This window comes from Leopardus geoffroyi, chromosome D1 (assembly GCF_018350155.1).
Source record: "Leopardus geoffroyi isolate Oge1 chromosome D1, O.geoffroyi_Oge1_pat1.0, whole genome shotgun sequence".
In the NCBI taxonomy this organism is placed as follows: Eukaryota; Metazoa; Chordata; class Mammalia; order Carnivora; family Felidae; genus Leopardus; species Leopardus geoffroyi.
In genome coordinates, this window is record NC_059329.1 from 85,783,570 (window position 1) to 85,804,555 (window position 20,986).

Sequence of the window (20,986 nt, forward strand, 5' to 3'; positions counted from 1 at the left end):
AAAACATACTAGCCATAGCTAGCAAATGCTTTCTATATCTTTGTCTTTTGTTAACTTTCTCACCTTAAAACCCTGGCATCTCTCCCAGTGTTGAGGCTATCTGGTACCTTTACAAGAATTAGAAAACTGCCTCTCCACCTCCTCAGCTCCCCCTCCCCTGCACCATGGTGAAATTGAAAAAAAGTGAGTGTAGCTCCACAGTCCTTCAGCTATGCACAACAGTGGGCAGTGGCCCCGAACCTTCCCAAAGGTCACACTATCTCCTCTTCCTTACTTTCAATAATAGTTAACAAGCACTGCCTGTATGCAAGGCACTATGAGAAATACAAAGAGAAGTACTAAATGAAAGAAGAGAGCCTCCTATCACCACCAAAAGAATGATTGAGGAGAGAGAATAGGCAAGAATGGGCATTCCTGAGAGGATATGGGAGGACTGAAAATCTCAGATCTACAGGTTCCTGGGAGAATCTTTTATCCCAGCACTCCACTTCTGAGCATTGTCTGGTCTCAGACAAGCATTAGCATAACCATTAGCCTCTCTGCGATGTAATTATTCTTGGGCTGGCTTACTCTGGCCCCCTGCCAAACAGGAACATTCACAAATCTACATATGAATTTGGGGTAGGGGGTTTTTAATATACTCCTCCTAAACATCCACTGACTATTTACAGCTGAGCCTGCTGCTCTGATGAGATCTATTTTCCTGGCAGTCACCTCCCTGAAATAGGGATGGTTTGCCATGGTACCTATTTCATTTCGTCCTTCATTCATCCATTGAACAACATTTACTGAGCATCTATTAAGTGCCAGACCCTGTGCCAGAAAATGATGGTGAATAAGGTAGCCATGGTTTCTGCCTGAAACTAACTTGGTCTAGAGGGGCAACAGACATGTATACATCTGATGATTACAAAAGGGGATATTGAGAATGCAATGGGAGCTTATCCTCACTACTGGGAGTTTCCCCAGAGAGTAGAACCAAATACAATGCCTATCCCTATATGAATGCAACAGCAGGATCCCTGGAGGTCCGCTTTGGAGAGTTCTTGAGACTCTGTCTTGTTGACAGTACTCTCAGCAAAGTCTCAGTGCCTCTACATTCAACTGCCAAAGAAGGGGCCCTAGTCTTACCTCATCCTCTCCTTTAAATTTGCTAGCCACACCTAGTGGGTTCCAAAGTCACAATCAGACCTGTCCCTGTCTTCTCCTCATGCACTTCTTTCTGGAAAGTTAAGAGACCACTGGGTGAGAATGGCAGTGGAGACTACACTCAAGTGAAATTCTAAGGCTCAGCATAACCTTGGAAAATAGCTCCCCAATGGAACATCTCCAGATGCTTAGGGACTGCCAAGTCCCCTTGACTATTCATATATTTACTGTCCTGAAGCACTCGGAAAATGTTAGGCCCCAACCATACGTTATATTTTATTTTGAAGAATCCACATCCTATTTTATTTTCATGGTTTTGTTTATAACTAAATCATGAAAAAAGATAAAGCACTTTCTAGCCTGCTTCTGTGATAGAAAGTCTACCTACAATATCATTACATTTTCTCAGTCTACTTCAAAAAATACAACATCTGTCATAAAATTAAATAAATCTGGGTGTTCCCCATTGTAATTTTCCATTTTGCATGTGCCAGGCAAAAAGAATACTGCCTTTTGTCACCAAAATAAAAGCAGCACATTTGCAACTTCAAATCCATGAGCTTATTAAAAATCTTATTTTTAAAAAATTCATTCTCTTCTAGTTGGGCAATAAACTTGAAAATACTTTAATGTTCTGATTGTCAAGCAGGTATAGATAATGACATTAAATATGAACAAGCACATCATTTCATGGGTGCAAGATAAGTTTATAAAATATAAATGCTCTGACAGTAAGAAAACATACTGCTATACTCAATTATATCATTTGTTCAAAATACAATTGCTTCTATGTTTGGTAAATAGAATAATCCAGGTCACATTCCTGTGTTCAACTGAGTTTCTAGTCACTCCCTTTTCTTTAAATACTTGTGTTGTTTCTGCATGTTCCTAAGTGTCATCATTTATTGCTATAGGCATGATGGTTATATTTAACTAATAATGACAGTGGTTGTCATTAGATTTTAACTCAGTAACACTAGTCTGACATATCATTTGAAGTATGTCTTCAATTTAAATTTGATTAAAATTACAAACATCCCATCTATTGTGCCAATCAAAATGTTTTCACCCTTTCCCTGAACTTTTCTATGAACTTTCTTGAAATAAGTTATGGCAGCTTTAAGTAAAGGCTAGCCTTGGGTCATAAACATATTTTAAAATATGACTCTTGGAATAGAGCACAGCAAAACCACTTGGGACTTTTTTAAAAAGAAGGACTTGATTTTGACTTACACCCTGGACAAATTCTTAAGGCAAAAAGCACAATATAGTGAGAGTTCAAAGGCTCTAACTCAGATTCCTATATCATGCTGTATACATGGGTGCTTTGCAGGGATTTGAATTTGCACAAGCAAAAATTGTCACAATTCAAAAAGCTGCACTTTAAAATGTTAGACCTAGCAAATACCTTTGGCAGTAAAATCAGGTACTGTGACGGCTTGTATGAAAAGCTGGCGGAAACGTGCCTAGTAAGAGATAGTGCAAAAGGAGGGAAAATAAATAAAGATCAGATGTTTTAGACATCTACTATGTATGGCAGGCTTTTACATACATCATCTTATTTACTCCTCATAATGATGCTGTGAGGTGTCTACTATGGGGCTCAATTTGTGAATAAGAAAACTGAGGCTGAGAGAGGCTAAGTGAGTTGTCCAGGCTCATACTGTAGTTTGCTTCCCTGGCAGTAATGAAGAAAGCAGAAGTAAATGTTTTTGCTGTTATTTTCCTGACTAGCTAGCTATTCTAAACCTAGCTAGCTATTCTAAAAAGGGAGGAGTGGACATAAGGTTCTGATTAATAGCCTTGGGATCTTAATAGCAATTGGAACCTTAGTTATGTTTAGGAAATGCTATTCTCAGTGTTTTATTTAAACTAGGAATTTATAGACATTTAATTTTCAAATAATTTATCTTGTTTTAGAAATAAAGACAATACCCAATAATTCCTTAAGATATTAGTACCTCAATTTTACAGGTAAGGTCAATGAAGCACAGACCAATCTGTCCAAGGTTATATATAGCAGGGACTAGAATCTTGCAAGATCATCTGACTTCAAGGCTAGTGTTCTTGCCACTAAATAATAATACGTTTCTCATGTCTTTCCCAATACATGTCTGAGAGCTTGAAAAACTAATGGTCTGAAAGGCAAACCCCTGAAAGAGTACCTGCCTAAAAGATTTGATTTAAAGTTTACTGCAAATGCCTGTTTCATTTGAAAAATCATCTCCTTTTGTTTCCATGACATTATTTGTTCTTATGATACCACCCTTTTTATTTGTTTTATAACACTTACCACTGTCAATAAACACCTTATTTGGTTCTTTATATATTTCTTGTCTTTGCTCCTTCTACTTCTCTTAGCTCCATGAGACCTCTCTCTTCACACCATAACCTTAAGGTTTGGAGCAATGCCTGGCACATTGTAAGGACTCAATACATATATTTTGAGGGAATGATTAAATGAATGAATGGTCTTTCTTTATTCCTCTGCCTCCTTAGAGAACTACAATTGTTTTATTACCTCTCACATGTTCTCTCAGGTCTAGCCAGGGAGATAGTCTCTCTGTCTACTTTTACTCATGTAGCAAACAACTCAAGGTGATATAAAGACGGTATTTATAATACTTCTGAGTTAATACTATGGTGAGGGGGCACCTGGGTGGCTCAGTTGATTGAGCATCTGACTCTTGGTTTTGGCTCAGGTCATGATCTCACAGTTCATGGGTTGGAGCCCCGCATTGGGCTCTGCACTGATGGTGTGGAGCCTACTTGGGATTCTCTGTCTTCCTCTCTCTCTGCTTCTCTCTCTCTCTCTCTCTCTCTCTCTCTCAAAATAAGTAAATAACCATTAAAAAATACTCTAGTGAGAATTAAAAAAATTTTTTTTTTTTGCAGCTACAACAGAAGGACCTTACCCAAAGGCCTAAGGTCAGATGTAATTCCATAAATAGAATTTATGGATACAAAAATGTTAATATAGCGCAAAGATCCTAATAGTGCATAGATCATATGTTATTATGTAGTGTGTCCAGCAAGGTTTAGGGTAGCAGCCCATAACCAAACATATTAATTGTTTTTTAAATACAACAACTGGTTATCTATAGTAAGTAAGGTTCTGCTACCAAATGAGTTCTGAAAAAATTGTTTTATCTTTGGCAATTTTGAATTTTGGAATTGCATGTAAGAGACTATGGACTTGTAGCACTAACTCAGGAATTGTGAGGAGTAAATATAATACACTTAAAGCACATAACTCAGCCCGTGACATACAGAAAGTATTCAAATTATCAGGACAGTTCTAGGTTTGCACACCTTCGCTAAACAAGCGTAGCCTCTAGGTATATATGCAACTCAACAGTTCATGAATATGTCAAGGATTTAGATGACTCTCAATGATTTGATAATTTGACAATATAAGGAGATGCTGCCACTTGTATGCTCTAGATTTTCCTATTAGCTAAGGACAGTTTTTGGAAGGTCCAACTCTTGCAATATTCTTTAGATCGACATCTGTTTATATAGTAAAGATACGCTACACTCTTACAGGTTTTAAACATTTGGGATAGGGAAATAAATAAAATACATGCTTAAGTTTTACCCTCACTTGCAAAAATAGATAAAAGAATCATGTGCTATCTCAGAAGAAAGTGAGTTTTTTCTCTATCTAATGTCATATTCTTATTTTTGAATATGTGCAGCTAAGTAGGAGATAAAATGGCCTGACAAGTAATCTTGCCTATTACAACACTATGCAAACAATGTGATAGCTAGGAACTTGGGAAAGCCCACCCTGACTCCTGCTGTAGTTGCTTGAATTAAGTAGTGGTCACCCCATGTGTGATCATCACAAAACCCAATCTTAGCTTTAGCAGGACAAAGCAGTCCTTGGTATAGTCAGCACTGTAGCACTGTCTTGAGATCTAGCAGCAAGAAGAGCAAGGTGTGATAGGAGGTGGGTAGTGGGTTATTTCTTGAAACATGTGCTTTTAACACAACCATTTAAAAATCAACAAATTCAGAGACACATAATGGAACAAAATATAATGCATGAATCCAGGTTCATTAAACTAACGCATTTTTTGAAAAACAAAATATGACAGAACATTTCATTATTGACGTAGATTGGAGAAAAAGTGTTATGCTGCTATTTAGAATGTGTCTTGTATGTCATGGAATTGAAATATTTCCAAATCATCAATAATTAAAATGATGAGAATCCATCATTTCACTGACATTTACTTCTACATGAAAAGATGGCCTATTTTAAATGTGCTCACACATATTCTTGTCAATCACAAGCTGTCACAGCAAATTATTTCATTTTGTAGATCACATGGCAGTTAGCAGAAAATCTCTAGGTTTAAATTTAGATCTTAGGTGTAGTATCAAGAATTCTTTTCACGGATTTTTTTCTGGGACTACATCTTCACAATACAATATATGAAAGATGTAAAATCTTATTCATAGTACTCAGTTTCATTTCTGGTTAACAAAACTCAGGACTGAAATGAATCATTGTAAATGATAGCTCTAAAAGCCAAATAGTCGAATAGAATATATAGGAAAGAATGAAAATATAAAGCTAAAGAAAACTTTAAACAATCAGAACACCACACAATGGAACTTGGACCTAATGAGTTAGATCCAAGCAGCTTTTTTCCTCTCATCTTTTTTAAGACATTTAAGTAATTGCAGGGCATTTCTTATGCTAGGTTGGCACTGCCTACAGCTTCTAACAGTTATAAAGGAGCTAAACTCTCATAAACCCCATGAATCTGATGCAAGCATTTTCACTGTGCCATTAAAGAAGATTGAGGAAACTGAATAAAACCTAAAGTGCATGCCCATGAATCCAAAAACTTTTAAAATGCCTTTTCAAACAATTCATTAACTACATCTTCACAATTCTAGAGAATCATTAATAGATTTCAGAATCTTCAAATGCCATAATTATATGACCTAATAAGACCGTTGATCTTCATCAAGAGTTATTATAAAAAAGATTTCTATTTTTCCCCACACACAATCTTCTGCTTAGGCATTTAACTTCAAAATGTAAGAATTATTTTAATATTGCTTTTCAACAGGGAATGCTTCATGTCAGTCTTGACCTTGGCTTGACCTCTACATGAACGCTTTGTGTTTCCAGGTATGTGATAAATAGCTCTCTGGCTTTCTATTAAATCTAGTGGCACTGGCTGTCAACAGAGGTACTCAAAATGGGTAGTAAAGTAGTTAAAAATTAGAGATGTTCCTTAGGTCTTTTTCTACCTTAGTAAATCTGGAAATAGTTCTGAGGCTATTTTCACTGTTGACATTGCTTTTCCAAAGAACAATAAGAAAACAGTGAAGTATGGAAATACAATTGCCAAAATATATACAGACTTATTTGGCCTTCCTATACCAGAAATAACGTAAATTTTCCTTTGGAGGACCCATTTGACTTATGTGTTAAAAAGGGTTCTCAATTTTAAGGATTTGTAACTTATAAGCTCCTTAAAGGCCAGGACTTCTATCCCTAAGCCAAAACTGTATACATACTAGATACTTAAATACTTATTGGTTTAAATTTAGATTGAATTAAATTAAATTGAAGTTAAAATCAGAGATAAAAGAATAATGGTTTAAAAAAAAAAGACTCTAAGCCCCCCTTTTCATCTGTCTCTGATGTGGTCTAGTACCTGGCACATAGTAGGCTCTCAATGAATGTTTGCTGAATGTATGGAAATCTTTATATTAAAGTAATGGCTAATTATTGACTCTCATGCCTGTTGATTACCTGAATATAAAATATTCATGTTCACGTAGAGAGCTACAAGAGTAGCACCCAATTCTGCCAGCTGTTTTTATCCTATTTACCTTTAGAATGCTTCCTTACTCTAAATTTATCTACCACCTTCAAGACTATTCACACATGTCTTATTTTTATGGTACACTCATGGCAAGTTGACAAATTATTGATTATCTGTAAAATACATGCAAGAAAGGTAATTTTAATCTGATTTGAAAAAGTACATGTGAATATGTGGGATATATACATATATAGATAGATATAGATATAGATATATAGACATATAGATAGATAGATAGATAGATAGATATAGATAGATATAGATATATATTTGAAATCTTCCCACACTTCTCTCAAATTATTTAATTCAAGTTAAAGACTATACTATGTGTATATAATATTTATTTACATTTATGTTCTTAAGGTTCTGGAAGAAACCAAATATCAGTCTTTAGTCTTCTAGGCTTATCTATGAGCTTAACATAGACAAGTGGCTTTTTCCCCATTATACTTATCCTAGGTCTTTTTAATGGACATGTGATATGCTAGTCTGTGTCCAAGCTCACCTACAATTTCTTTTCTCAAAAGACAAGGCACATCTGCCACCTGCTCTACTCCGTGTCCCAGCAACAACTGTCGAGCAGCATAAAGATTGATTATCAGTCAAAAACCATTGCACAACACCAGATTTTGGTGGGTTAAGCTTGCTGATCCAGCAAGAGATGGTGTGAAATTTTCAGGAGTGTGTGCCAACATTTTGGTGCTAAAAGAACAGCAGTGCATGTCACAGTGAAACACAGCCAAAGATATGCAGACAAAGCAGAGAAGTTTTTTGTTCTGGACTTGGCTTTAAAAAGGATAAAAGAGAAAACAAAAAGTAGGAGGAAATTAGTTTGTACATTTAAAAATCATCCACCAAGCTAGTCATGTGTTTAACACTGTTATTTTAGGCATACATGTCCAGAAAATATTCCACGAAGCTTGGCTATAAATAATATTTATATATCTCTTCACCAATACCATTATCAATGAAAGGCCAGTATTTCTTATTAATAAAAACAATCAAGATTTTAAGGAAGCACTCATTACATACACACTTAAATATAAAATAGTCACAGAAACATTTACCTACAAAGACTCATGTTTTTATACAAGATTAATTTTACAAATGATTCAATGAATACAAAATATAAGGAGCCATAATTTAAAGTTAAATCAAGATTTGAAAAATATATGGGTCTACACTTTTGCACAGGTAATTTTTACTGAGTATTATAGCAACAAGTTTCTTTACCTTGAACCAAATTACCTTGAACTTTCTACTGATTTCAAGAAATTATTCCTGATGATCAAGTATTTTCAAAGAGATAGAAACCCTAGTATCATCTTATATAATAACATTAATAGAGAAAGAATTTTCATCATCTCATCTGTAATGAACTCCAGAATTACTTCTCTTCCACTTACGCAATTATTGCCTAGACTTGTCCTGGTTCACCAGCTTTATAGCAGTTGTAGAAAAAAATACTTCTAATAAAGTATTAAAAGTATAGGGGAACATAGCAGTTAGATACCCTGAATTTGCATGCCAAAGTTCTTATGTCATTTAAATGTGATTACTATATATAGCATTTGATGACAGACTATGGATATGACATGCTTGTAAGAATATTCTCAGTACTTTTCTTTCTTTCTAGAAATGTATTCTTTCTCACTGAAGAAAGAAAAATGTTTGTTTTAGTTTAGAAAATCACATTTGTGAATGTTAGAAACACTGCACTTTTGAAAAAAGAGCTTACCAGCATATGTCTAAAATACATATGTTTGTATTTGTGTGTATATATAACAATATACGTATGTGTATATACACATATATATGTGTATATATATAATAATATACATATGTGTATATACACATATGTGTATATATATTATTATATATACACACAAATATAAACTACACACACACACATTTCAAGGTTTAAAAAACTCAAGCTGCAGTATTTACCTTATGGAAAATTTTGTTAGGAAAATCACATGTATATAAGAATTATATGTTTATTCTGATCACATTTTCATAGTTATGTTAATGCCATCTGAAAAAAGACCAAGAGTGTAAATGAATAAATGCTCCTTGAAACTTTGAACTATTTTCTGAGAGAATAAATCTAATGAATTATGTCTGTTGGGTGTCACAGAAACTAAACAGTAAATTCAATAATCTCTGATTTAATTTATTATATTTTCACCATTTAACCTCCTGCAGGCTCCCTAATGTCTATTCAGATCTATATTAAATTAAGCACCAATGCTAATGAAGGGCAATAAACGTGGCTGTCAGTGGATTTTTCTTTCATTAAGCACATTATCCTCTTACTGAGCTGTAAATGCGTAAACATTAGTTTTGTTAAACCATGCAAAAAAGACAGGATGAAAATCATTTTTTAATTGCACCCCTGAAGCAATTTACTGTGGGTGGGGGTAGAGTATATTTTTTTCTTTTTTACCTTTAATTTTTTTGAATGGATCTAAAAAGGGCTCTCCTGTTGAAACATAAACGTCGGCTTCATGGGGTATATCTTCAGGTTTGAGGGCTTCAGTGCCGTCTGCCAAGAACACTCGTCGTGCGGCCATGTTCAGATTCAGCTTTTCTGTGCACTCCTCCAGCAACTAGAAGAAAGCAAGAGGTAAGAGAAAGTGAGTTAGGACAAAGAAGCAACACATTGCCATGAAACAAAAGGTGCTAACGATGAAAACAGACACCCATTGAGTCACTGGCCAAGTTAAGTAACTGAAGTAACTCCACCAATGTATTTTCTAGCACTTGAAAATATACAAAGAAGAGGAAAATCACAGCTCTGAGAATATCTAATTATTGTCTAATTTTAGTTCTTAAATATTCTGTCAGTTTAACAACTCCACAAGACAGAAAACCATTGCATCTGTTTATTAAACAGAAGGGTCATTTATTTATTAAATGTACCATTTACATGTGGATAAACAAGAAAGAAATAAAATGCCTATGAGATCTATGTATACATAAGCAATTTACAGATTCATCACTAAAAAGAAAATTTTAACACAACGCCATCTTTTTCATTTTTTATATTATGAAAGAGTAAGGGAAGAAATAAAGCACTGAAAACTTATGAACACTATTTACCAAGGTGATGGTTGGTACTGTAACTTTCACAAAGACTGTTCTACATCCATTTTTGTAAGCTGTTACTGTAATCACTCTGGGATGAAGTTTGTGTCTTTGACATGATCTCTGCCAATTCTGGGCCAGCTGAAATTTTACAGAAGAGAACTCTGCATCTCTGAAGGAAAAAAACCCACAAAATTGGTGTATGTTAATTAATAGTAACATTTAAATAAATATTATCTTAGGCATGTTTTACAGATATAATCCCTAGTGATCGTTTCTAAGTATTCACCAAAAAAACCTTTTTATAGGCTAAGATTTAAAAAATTTAATATAGAATAGGCTTGCTAAAACTGTTCATGTAAGGCAGCTGAAAATAATTGATTTTTATCAATTTACTTATAAAACACCACAACACTCATTTAAAAAAAATGTATGTATACATGCTATGTTCTGATAGAAAACAAAAAATAGTAACATGGTCCTACCATCATGAAATAGCAAACGGGTAAGATTTTCCATTAAGTTTTCATGTTTATCAAAGTACTTTGATTTTTTAAAAAAAGATTTGAAATTCAAAGTTTCTTATTCTAAATTTCTTACTCTAAAGTTAATTGTAATTACCTTCATCTCAAATTGTTTGGGGTAGTAAAGGAAAATTTCTAAGTTTTGACTTCATCCAAAATCAGTTTCAGTCCTCATTATTTCCTCAGCAAAAGTACATGGTAAATGACTAATATGTTGTTTTGATTTCAGAGTTCTCTAACTAACCCTGGTAATTCTTAATGCCACAGAAGCAAAGTAAACATTTTAAAATAAAAACTTCAGGTAAATTAAAGTCATAATACACCTACCTAATCAAACATGAAAATAACGGGAGTATCAGTTTCTTGGTTTGAGTTTTGCTCTTACCAACATTTTTTTCTATCCATAAATTCTTAGGTTTGACAGTTTATGACAATAATCTTGAAGTGAAAATATACACACAAAATGGTTTTATAATAAGTTCATTTCAACTTGATTTTACTGGAAAATACTGCTTAAATATCAAAAGTATGCATTTCTATTTTTAAACAAATATCTGGTAAACAGATATTTTGTAGCCCTAGTCTGATTCTGCTTCAAGTATTTTTTTCAGAGTTTCATATTATCCACATTTAAGTGTACTCATGTTTTCCACAGGTGTAATTAGCAACATTCTACTCAGGTGCTTTTAAAGAAAAAATAAACAAAACAAAAACAGAAACAAAACCCTAGAGATGTGTTACATTTTAATGTCTGAAATAGTCAATTGAATCATTATAAATTCTGCTCAAAGGAAAAAGCTTCAGCAGTGGGTTAAAAAGAACAGAGAATAGCTTTGATTACCTCAGTTGACCCATTGGATCACTGACAGGTCTGTTTCTCTTGGATACTGATATAAAACAAGAATTGTTTTTACTGTTTGATTTGTAGCTATATGGGTCTGATATTTCATCATGGCTATGATCTGATACTGTTTGATGTGGGGAGCAATCTTGAAGTCCTGACCCTTCTGATACTGTCGCTGAATGCAAAAGCCTGTTGGGGCCAAACTGAGGCTGCAAATAATCTTCAGTTGTTTTAATAACTGCTTTTGCCTGGGATGACATAAACTCTCTGAAAGAAACCATCCAGGGAAGAATACAGCGAATTGATTTGTAATTACTTATTAACAACTACTATATAACTGACTGTATGACATGTGCTAGACAAAATATTACACACTTAGTCATTATTTTGTTTACTCCTTAGAATATCCCTGGAAAGTGGGTACTATTTTCATCCCCATTTTACAGATTTAAGAAATTGTGGGTCAGAGAGGCCACTTAACTTGCCCAAGTTCACATAATGAGTAAGCTGACAGGGTAGAAAACTGAACCCATGCCCATTCTAAAATAAACTCACATTCATAACCATTAAATTGAATTGTTTTGCTCTATCAAACTAAAGGAGAAAGATTGTATAATGCTTAAAACAGCTAAGTACAATTTGTTTTAATTAAAAATTTTTTTCAGTGTTTTATTTATGAGAGAGACATAGAGTGTGAGAGGGGGAGGGGCAGAGAGAGAGGGAGACACAGAATCCCAAGCAGGATCCATGCTGTGAGCACAAAGCCAGATGGGGGAACTCAAACTCATGGGCCACAAGATCATCACCTGAGCTGAAGTCAGTTGCTTCACTGACTGAGCCACCCAGGCTTTAATTCTTAGATTCATTTAAAAACTACTCCGTACTCTGTTCAGTATTAGGAAATCTAAAAGTTAAAGAGATGTGTCTCCTACCTTCAAGAAACTTGCAAACTATCCCCTAATTCAGAGAGAATATATGCTAAACAATCTGCTTAGAACTATGGGTGTGTATTAACTATAAATGCCCAAAGAATTTCTTGAAGGCAAACTCACTACATAGGCTAGAATAAAGTTCATGAAGGCCTCATGGCAGACTAGATTTATGGTGACCAACTCATCCTGGTTTACTCAGGACTGCCCTGCCTTTGGCACTGAAAGTCACACACTCCAGGAACTCCCTGAATCTCAGACAAGTTGGGACAGTTGGTCACCCTACCTGACAGTTAAGCTGGAGTAGTAGTATTTAGATAAACTATGATATTTGAGGGGCACCTGGGTTGCTCAGTTGGTTAAGCATCAGACTTTGACTCAGGTATGATCTCCCAGTTCGTGGGTCCGAGGCCTGCATCAGGCTCTGTGCTGACAGCTCGGAGCCTGGAGCCTGCTTCAGATTCTGTCTCTCTCTCTCTCTCTCTCTCTCTCTCTCAAAAGCAAATAAATATTTTAAAAAAAAAACTATGATTCAGATTCTGTCTCTCTCTCTCTCTCTCTCAAAAGCAAATAAATATGTAAAAAAAAACTATGATGTTTCAACAAAGGACCATATGACCTGTGACGCTGTGTAATGCCAAATTATAAAGATGCAGTATATAGGGAACTTGCTGGTATGATAAAATGAAACACGTTTTAACATAATTGAGAATATTGAGCTGTATGATGATTAAGCATAGATGACAGTAAACTTCCACATATTATTTCAGTATTCCATGTATGTATTTGTATTTTTATACAAACCAAATCTGCTTCTTCCTAATTTGTTAGTTCCTCAATAGTTTTTATGCATAATGTATTATAACCCCACCCACTCATGCAAATATTAACTAGCATATGCTTAATGTGGAAAGCTTGGCACAGCCAGCCCCTCCTCCAGATTTTTTTTATCCACCAATGTCATTACAATCACAATTATTTCTTCGGCCTGTCCTCTCTATGTTCACAAATGTGTAAAATGGTTGATCATTTCTTCTGAAAGAATGAAAGGCTTTCATGTGGCATGGGGAAAATTGATGTGTGTGTGTGTGTGTGTGTGTGTGTGTGTGTGTGTGTGTGTGTATGAGAGTTGATACAGTGGATCAATAAAGCTAAAACACTGGGATGCAAGCAGTTGTATTTGTTGTTATCACATGTTTCTACCCAAGTCTGTCCTAGACTGACTGTAGTTCTAGGGAGAGAAGTAGTCTTCCCTACACTCCAAAACCTAGCCAGGCTCAAAACTTTGGCAGCCTTTTGAATTGATCACTGGACGTTAGCTCTGGCAGAGGTGAGACCTTCCTTCAGACCTGGGCTATTCGGATTTTGATAGCAATGGTGAATGGTGGCATGAGGCAGAGGTCATGTCTCAGTGGCAGTGTTTTTGCAGCAGTAGCAATGGAACTGCAAATGGTCACCAAGCTTTTCAACTTAGGGGAAGAGTAGTAAACAGACAGGAGGAAAGATCTGCAGATCTCATAAATAGTTCCCAGTGCCCATAAATAATCACTTGGAAAGCAAATACTCACGAAAAGAAAGAAAACAAATTCTCTACTTAATGAAGAACAGGTGTCTTTTTTTTTTTTTAAGATTTTATTTTTTTAAAAATATTCTCTGCACCCAACTTGGGGCTTGAACTTACAACCCTGAGTTCAAGAGTCATGTGCTCCATCAACTGAGCCAGCCAGGTGCCTCATGTCTTTCTTTTTCAATGAATGCATTTTGTTTACTATCAAATATTTTTACAAATATACTAATGATTTTATATAATAATCCATTGTCACACCACCAGGAAGTGAAAGGTTTTTATTTTTTCCATATTTCAAAGCTTCAACTGTGTTGATGAGAGGGTAAAGGCAAGCTGAGGGCAAAACTCAAGCTGACACCCCACAAACCTCCTCCCCTTAAGATGGGATACGTATAACATTCTTTAGGCACTAGTGACTGCCTAAGAACAAAGGCAGGGAGAAACAAATGGTCAACTGATAAAGATCGCAGTCATGCAGGACATGAAACTCTACTATAGTTTATAACTGCCTTGATTTACAGGAAAAATTTACACAATCTTAGTAACAGCCAGACCTCCAAGAACCTATAGACTTAATTTCCTAGAGCCCTGATGTCACCTCACCTCTGTAGGATAGAAAATCCTATGTAATCAGTCATTCTTCACAATCACAGCACAGCTCTTTCTGTGCATGGCTCCTGTCCCAGTGCTATAATAAAGACATCTTTTTGCACCATAAAATGCCTCAAGAATTCTTTGACTGTTTCGCTCTACGACCCTGCATCATGTGTCATACCATTATTAATTCAGTATTTTGCCTTTTTTATTTAAATATTGTCTTAATAACCATTTTTCGAGTTGCTATATGGTCTTTACAGATTTTATCAGAATGTAAACAAATTTTATCAAGTATACCTTGCCGTCCTCAATCTAATCATGTAAAAGTTATTTGCTTTTCTTTGTCTCTTGACATATCTTCCCCCTGTCTTCTGGTAACAGCACTGGCATCCTTTAGGGAAACTTTCATGCTTCTCCCTGCCAACTCCACATGATTCTGGTAGGGTTAGGACAATAAATTATATGAGATTTACCTGGTAAATGGTTAAAAGAATTAAATTAAGCAATATGATTTTACCATATATTTATTTATTATCTGCTTTTCTCTAGTAATTTATATTAAAAAGGTTAAGAAAAGGTAGCTTTTCATGTAAAAATGTCACTACTGGGCCACCATCTGTAGTCTTCAGCTTTGATTTGTTTTATCAATGTTGATGACAGGTTTGCACTAGTCCTTACACACTATTAAACTCTTTTTTCTTATAACATTTGATGTGTTGCCTAGTCTTTGGGCGTGTGAGAGGATAATCACAGAACTGTTTGGCAAAGCTAACTTGTCCTACACAGGGAATTAAACCCACACACATGGCTTGTTAAATTAATGCTGGAAACGAGGGTGTTAGGATCATTCAGCTCAAACACATTTGGGTTTCAGGTGACTGAGCTTGTTAGTGGTATACACAGAAACTGAAAAAAGGAAATAAAACCACTCCAGCAGGGCACAAAGAGAATTAGAAGACCATTCATTGCTCTTTAGAATATACTACTGACTTAAGAACAACTGTAGTAGAAATGATATTGCAATAGCATTGTATGGGAACAGATGTTAGCTACACTTGAGTATAATAAAATGTATAAACTTGTACAATCAGTACGTTGGACACCTGAACTAATGTAATATTGTGTATTAGCTGTACTCAAATTAAAATACTAAAAATCAGGAGCACCTGTCTGGCTCATGGACTCTTGACTGCCAGGTCATGAGTTCAAGTCCTATGTTGGACATCCAGCTTACTTAAAAAAAAAAAAATTAAAAGACAACAACAAATACCACAACTCTAGTAGAGTGCCACATTTTTTTATTCAACAACCTCATCTATCCTTCTGTATCTAACTGCTTCTTCCTCTTACGTCATTATTGCCTAACCTACCTCTGTCCTTCTCCTTACTCCTCATGGCTTCTGCTAACTTCCTCTATGTATCTCCCTATTTCTGTACCACACTACTTTCTGAAGACTCTCTATGACTCACATTCAATGCCCCCAAAACTTTAATTGCATCACTATCCAGTTTAGGACGCCCTGCTGGGTAGAACTCTCAAGGTAGGCAATCTCGTAAGCCACTGGCAAGCCTGTCGATGGGAAAGTACCCACCAGTGGCCCAAAACTAGGTACAGGAGGGCTTAGAGTAAGATGGACTCTCAGATGCATGGCCTGTCTACTATGCCAAGATAAGCAGAGACACTATATTATTTGATTGGAGAGGTGGGCAAAGGAGGTAGTTCTACACTAGCAGCAATGAACCAGTAGTGCTCTTTAGCTAATACAACTCTAATATCTAGATTGTATTTAAGGAACCATAATTATAGCCTCCTTATTTGTCTTTCTTTCTCTTATTTCTCCTCATCTTTTCCTTTGAAAGATCTTTTTGGCTTCTCTGCAAAAATTTCTTAGAAATCCCATGACATTCAGATTTATTAAAGTGAACTTTCTTCCACCTTTAGATTTATATATATCTTCGTATAGCTATTGTCCCCCCACAGACAGTTTTTGCCTTTTAGAATTGTACTATACCTTCCCACAGTTATTTCCTTCACCAAGACTGTCTGTCTTTTAATTGAGAATTTAGCCTGTAACCTTACAATTTGTTTTCTAGTCTTCCTATGCATTCTCTGTTCCATTGCATTCCTTTCTTGTTCACTCTTGGATTAAATAATATATATTTTTTATTATTTTATTTTTTTCTATTAGATTGAATGCCCTGCATTGTTTAACCTTATTTTTAGTGGAAACATTGGATATTATAATATGAATCCTATAATTAAAGATTAATATAAATTACTAATTAATTACCTTCCAGATAATGCAAGAACCTTAGAACATATCATACCCATTTATTGCTCCCTCCATGGGCTTGTGGTCTATATATACTTCCTTATTCCATTTTTCAAGGATATGTGTACCTTAAATCCATGTGGTTAATCCATGGCTTAAATCCATGTGGATTCCTAAACCAATCATTTTAGGAAAGGATTCTTTATCATAAAAAATAACCTCAATTTGTCCTCAATCACTGTTGAAGCTATCTACCACATTATGGAACCTGGACTAATTTATAATTTTATAAATTTTAACATTTCTATGTCAGTCTTATTATCTTGTCCTGTAAGTTTATGATGTGTCTTTACTATAAATCTTTCATTATATCTGTAAACAATTCATATATATAAAGATTTCAAATTGTTTGAAAGATTGGTAAGATTTCTATGCTACCCTTGCATATAGGAATGCATTTCCTTCCTGTGCATTCACATTTGCCCTGGTAGATTTGATAGCTGGAATCACTATACTTTATCAATTATGTAGCCCATATAAAATGCTAGACTTTGATTTCTGTCAAATATTCCAATTCACCACTGTATTATTTACTCTTTTACCACTAGTAAGAAAGCATTTTTTTCCAGCCTAAAGCCTAAATTCTACTACATTAGGTTGGTACAAGAATATCAATTATACAACTTCAGAAATATACCTTCTTTTAAAAAAATTTTTTTTACATTTGTTTATTTTTGAGAGACAGAGAGAGACAGAGCACAAATGGGGGGAGGGACTGAGAGAGAATGAGACACAGAATTCAAAGCAGGTTCCAGGCTCCCAACTGTCAGCACCGAGTCTGATGTGGGGCTCAAATTCACAAATTGTGAGATCATGACCTCACATGAAGCGAAGTTGGACGCTTAACCGATTGATCCACCCAGGCACCCCCAGAAATATACCTTCTTAAAAAATATCTATCTGGGGGCGCCTGGGTGGCTCAGTCGGTTAAGTGTCCGACTTCGGCTCAGGTCACGATCTCGCGGTCCGCGAGTTCGAGCCCCGCGTCGGGCTCTGGGCTGATGGCTCAGAGCCTGGAGCTTGCTTCCGATTCTGTGTCTCCCTCTCTCTCTGCCCCTCACCTGTTCATGCTGTGTCTCTCTCTGTCTCAAAAATAAATAAACGTTAAAAAAAATATCTATCTATCTATCTATCTATCATCCATCTATCTGTATTAGTTTCCTATTGTTGGGCAACAAATTACCACAAACTTAGTGGCTTAAAACAATATCTATTTATTATTACATGGTTTCCATGGGTCAAGGGTCTGGGTAAAGCTTCCCAGGACCCTCTTCTTTGGATCTCATAAAACTGAAATCAAGGTGTCATCTGGTGTTACAGTTTCATCTGATGCTCATGGTCTTTTTCCAAGGTCATTCAAGTTTTGCCAGAATTTAGTTCTTATAGCTGTAGAATTCATAGTGACTATGAATTCATAGTGACTATCATCTTCCTTAAGGCCTTCCTTATTCTAAATCATTCCCCTACATCCTGTATAAACTGATGTACTAGTTTGCATATTGATATGTTTGCTTTGTGATTTGTTATGTGATTTCACATGATTTCATACCCATTCTGCCAAGGTAAGATCTTTGTTTTACATCTTTTACACTTCTACTGAAACTTAACCAGTAGTTGATATAAAGGAATAACTACTCTGTGATAATTATGACATCATGCCAAAATGTGTCACTAAAATACCACTGACAAAATAAACACAGTTTTTGAAATAAAATGTAAGAAAGCCAAAGCCAAGAGTTATGTCAGGCAATGTTGATTATTTACCCAACAGTTATTCCACTGATTTTTCCTTAGATGAAAAGTCTCAGTTATGTTGTGGATTCATCCTCTTTATATGCCCATGGAAAGTATCCCCTAATCAGTTCCCATGGGTGAATCCTCAGTGTCTAACACCAACGATGGTAATTATATTTCCCTTGTCCCTTGCAGACTAAGTAATCAGCCTATGATTACTACATTACTATGATCCAATTTTGGTCACTGAGACATGATGCAAAGTCATCTGGAGAAAGGTATTTTGCCCTAATAAAAAAGAAATATAGGGTCACCTAGCTGGCTCAGCCAGTAAAGCATGTGACTCTTGATCTTGGGGTTCTGAGTATGAGCCCCACATTTTGTGTAGAGATTGCTTAAAAAAATAAAATCTTAAAAAAGAAATAATCAAATATCCATTTTCTTTAGTCAGAAATTTTTTAAATAAAATTTATTTTTTAATTTTATTTTATTTTATAATTTTATTTAATTTTATATTTCATTTCATTTCATTTCATTTCATTTCATTTCATTTCATTTCATTTCATTTCATAGAGCAAGCGAAGGAGAGGGGCAGAGGTACAGAGAGAGAGAATTCCAAGCAGGCTCCCACACCACGGTCAGTGTGGACTCTGACAAGGCGCTTGATCCCATGACCCTGGGATCATGACCTGAGCTTCTATCAAGAGTCAGATACTCAACCAACTGAACTACCCAGACACCCCTTTATTCAGACATTAGAGTGAACATGTAATAAGCCATGTTGTGAGTAGGAGGAGTCATACCCAAGGATCTAGCCAATAGTCTGAGGATGGCAGAGGAAAAGATATAAAGAGCAAGTCTCTTTGAAAACACTGCTGAACCACTGAATTTAACCCTCGAATTGCCTGCCTCTGAGGTTCTTGTTATGTAAGATAATGACTATTCCTCATTTTTAAAGTCACTTTCAGTTGAGTTTTCTGTTACTTTGTGCTAATAGTAGCCTAACTTACACAATCAGCTTTCTAATCATAGTTGCTTTACTTTTTGTTTTATTCAAAATCTTTACTAATTTTGTAATGGACTAAAGTATAAACTAATATTGTATTTTCTAAATATTTTACTTTTACTTAAGTAGAAACATTTCATCAAAAACTTCAGCATAGGCATAAAAATTACACAGAGTTTTTATTTCCCTGCTCTTTCAAACACAAAGCATCCTTGGTGAATTTAGATTTCCATGGCAGAAATTTGCAGTTGGCTAATAATTCTATTCATAACTAGGAAGTGTGGCTACTTTGACAGATCATGGCTCAATAACAAACATGCAGGTCTAAGTAATCACATAGTTTAGATGTGAATTCAACAGCAGAATAATGACAGATGCCAAGGATTTTTACTTGCTGTTGCTTCATACCAGTGTTGGCTGTCAAAATGTCTCTTTTTCCTATACAGAAGCCATAGAATTTTTATGGATAGCAATTACTTACAATATTCAATGAAGTACATCAAGTATAACAACCACTCTTTAGCCCCTCATTATTTAGTAGTGTCTTTGTTAAATGTAGTCAACCATTTTCATCTAAATTATTTATTTATACTGTATATTTGACAAGTATATATTTCTTGCTTTATATTTGTATGGCATTTAAACCTTCCTGAAGAGTTATGTTTTTTTTTAATATTGTCATTTGTAAAACTTATCTTTATCCTATTACCATTTTAATAGTAATTAAACTCTCTAATTGGAATAAATACAAATAGGAAAATGTAAACATGAGGGAAAATGACCCCAAGTACATTCAATAATAAATCACCAACTTAAGATACTGGAATGCAACTAATAAAAGAAATAACCTTATATATGTTTGATGAATGTAACCTTGTATAAAATCTCTGGAGTACATAAAGTACAAAAATTTCATTAAACTTCATCCTAACCTTTCTCCAACTTGATGAAATGAATAACCTAAAGATATAAATAACTTTCTATAATAGCTAGATAAAATGTAAGTTAAACATCATAGAAAGTAAATAATACAAGTGATAATAATAAAACTCAACAATTCCCCTCAAATTTTATCTCCAACACCAGAAGAAAATATATTTCTAGTTTGGCCTAGAAATTTAGGTAAGGGTATCCCAGTTGCAAAGCAATTTCCAGTTATTTTACAATGCATACTATATCAAATTTGTACTTGCAACTTGATGATTGAATAATAACCAATGCATAGTATTCAAATTACATATATACGCTATAGGAGCTATTCAATGTCTGTTAAATTGAACTTGTTTAATTTTATAGAAGGAAATTCTAAACAAGAGCAGCAATTTCTAAAATTGGTAAAGGACCCATCTGAATATAGGATCATC

At 35.0% G+C, this 20,986-nt stretch overlaps 1 protein-coding gene across 2 annotated transcripts in view; it reads right to left on the reverse strand.

The window, feature by feature from the left end:
* Positions 1–20,986, reverse strand: part of DCDC1 (doublecortin domain containing 1) — a 483,981-nt gene that overhangs the window by 432,027 nt on the left and 30,968 nt on the right. The window contains exons 5-7 of one of the 2 annotated variants that reach the window (XM_045484847.1): positions 11,454–11,723; positions 10,104–10,260; positions 9,448–9,610 (exon numbers count right to left, since the gene is read on the reverse strand). In XM_045484847.1, the coding sequence (XP_045340803.1) occupies positions 9,448–9,610; positions 10,104–10,260; positions 11,454–11,723 (590 nt within the window). The remainder of the gene's footprint in view (positions 1–9,447; positions 9,611–10,103; positions 10,261–11,453; positions 11,724–20,986) is intronic. The other variant, XM_045484848.1, reaches the window with a different exon arrangement.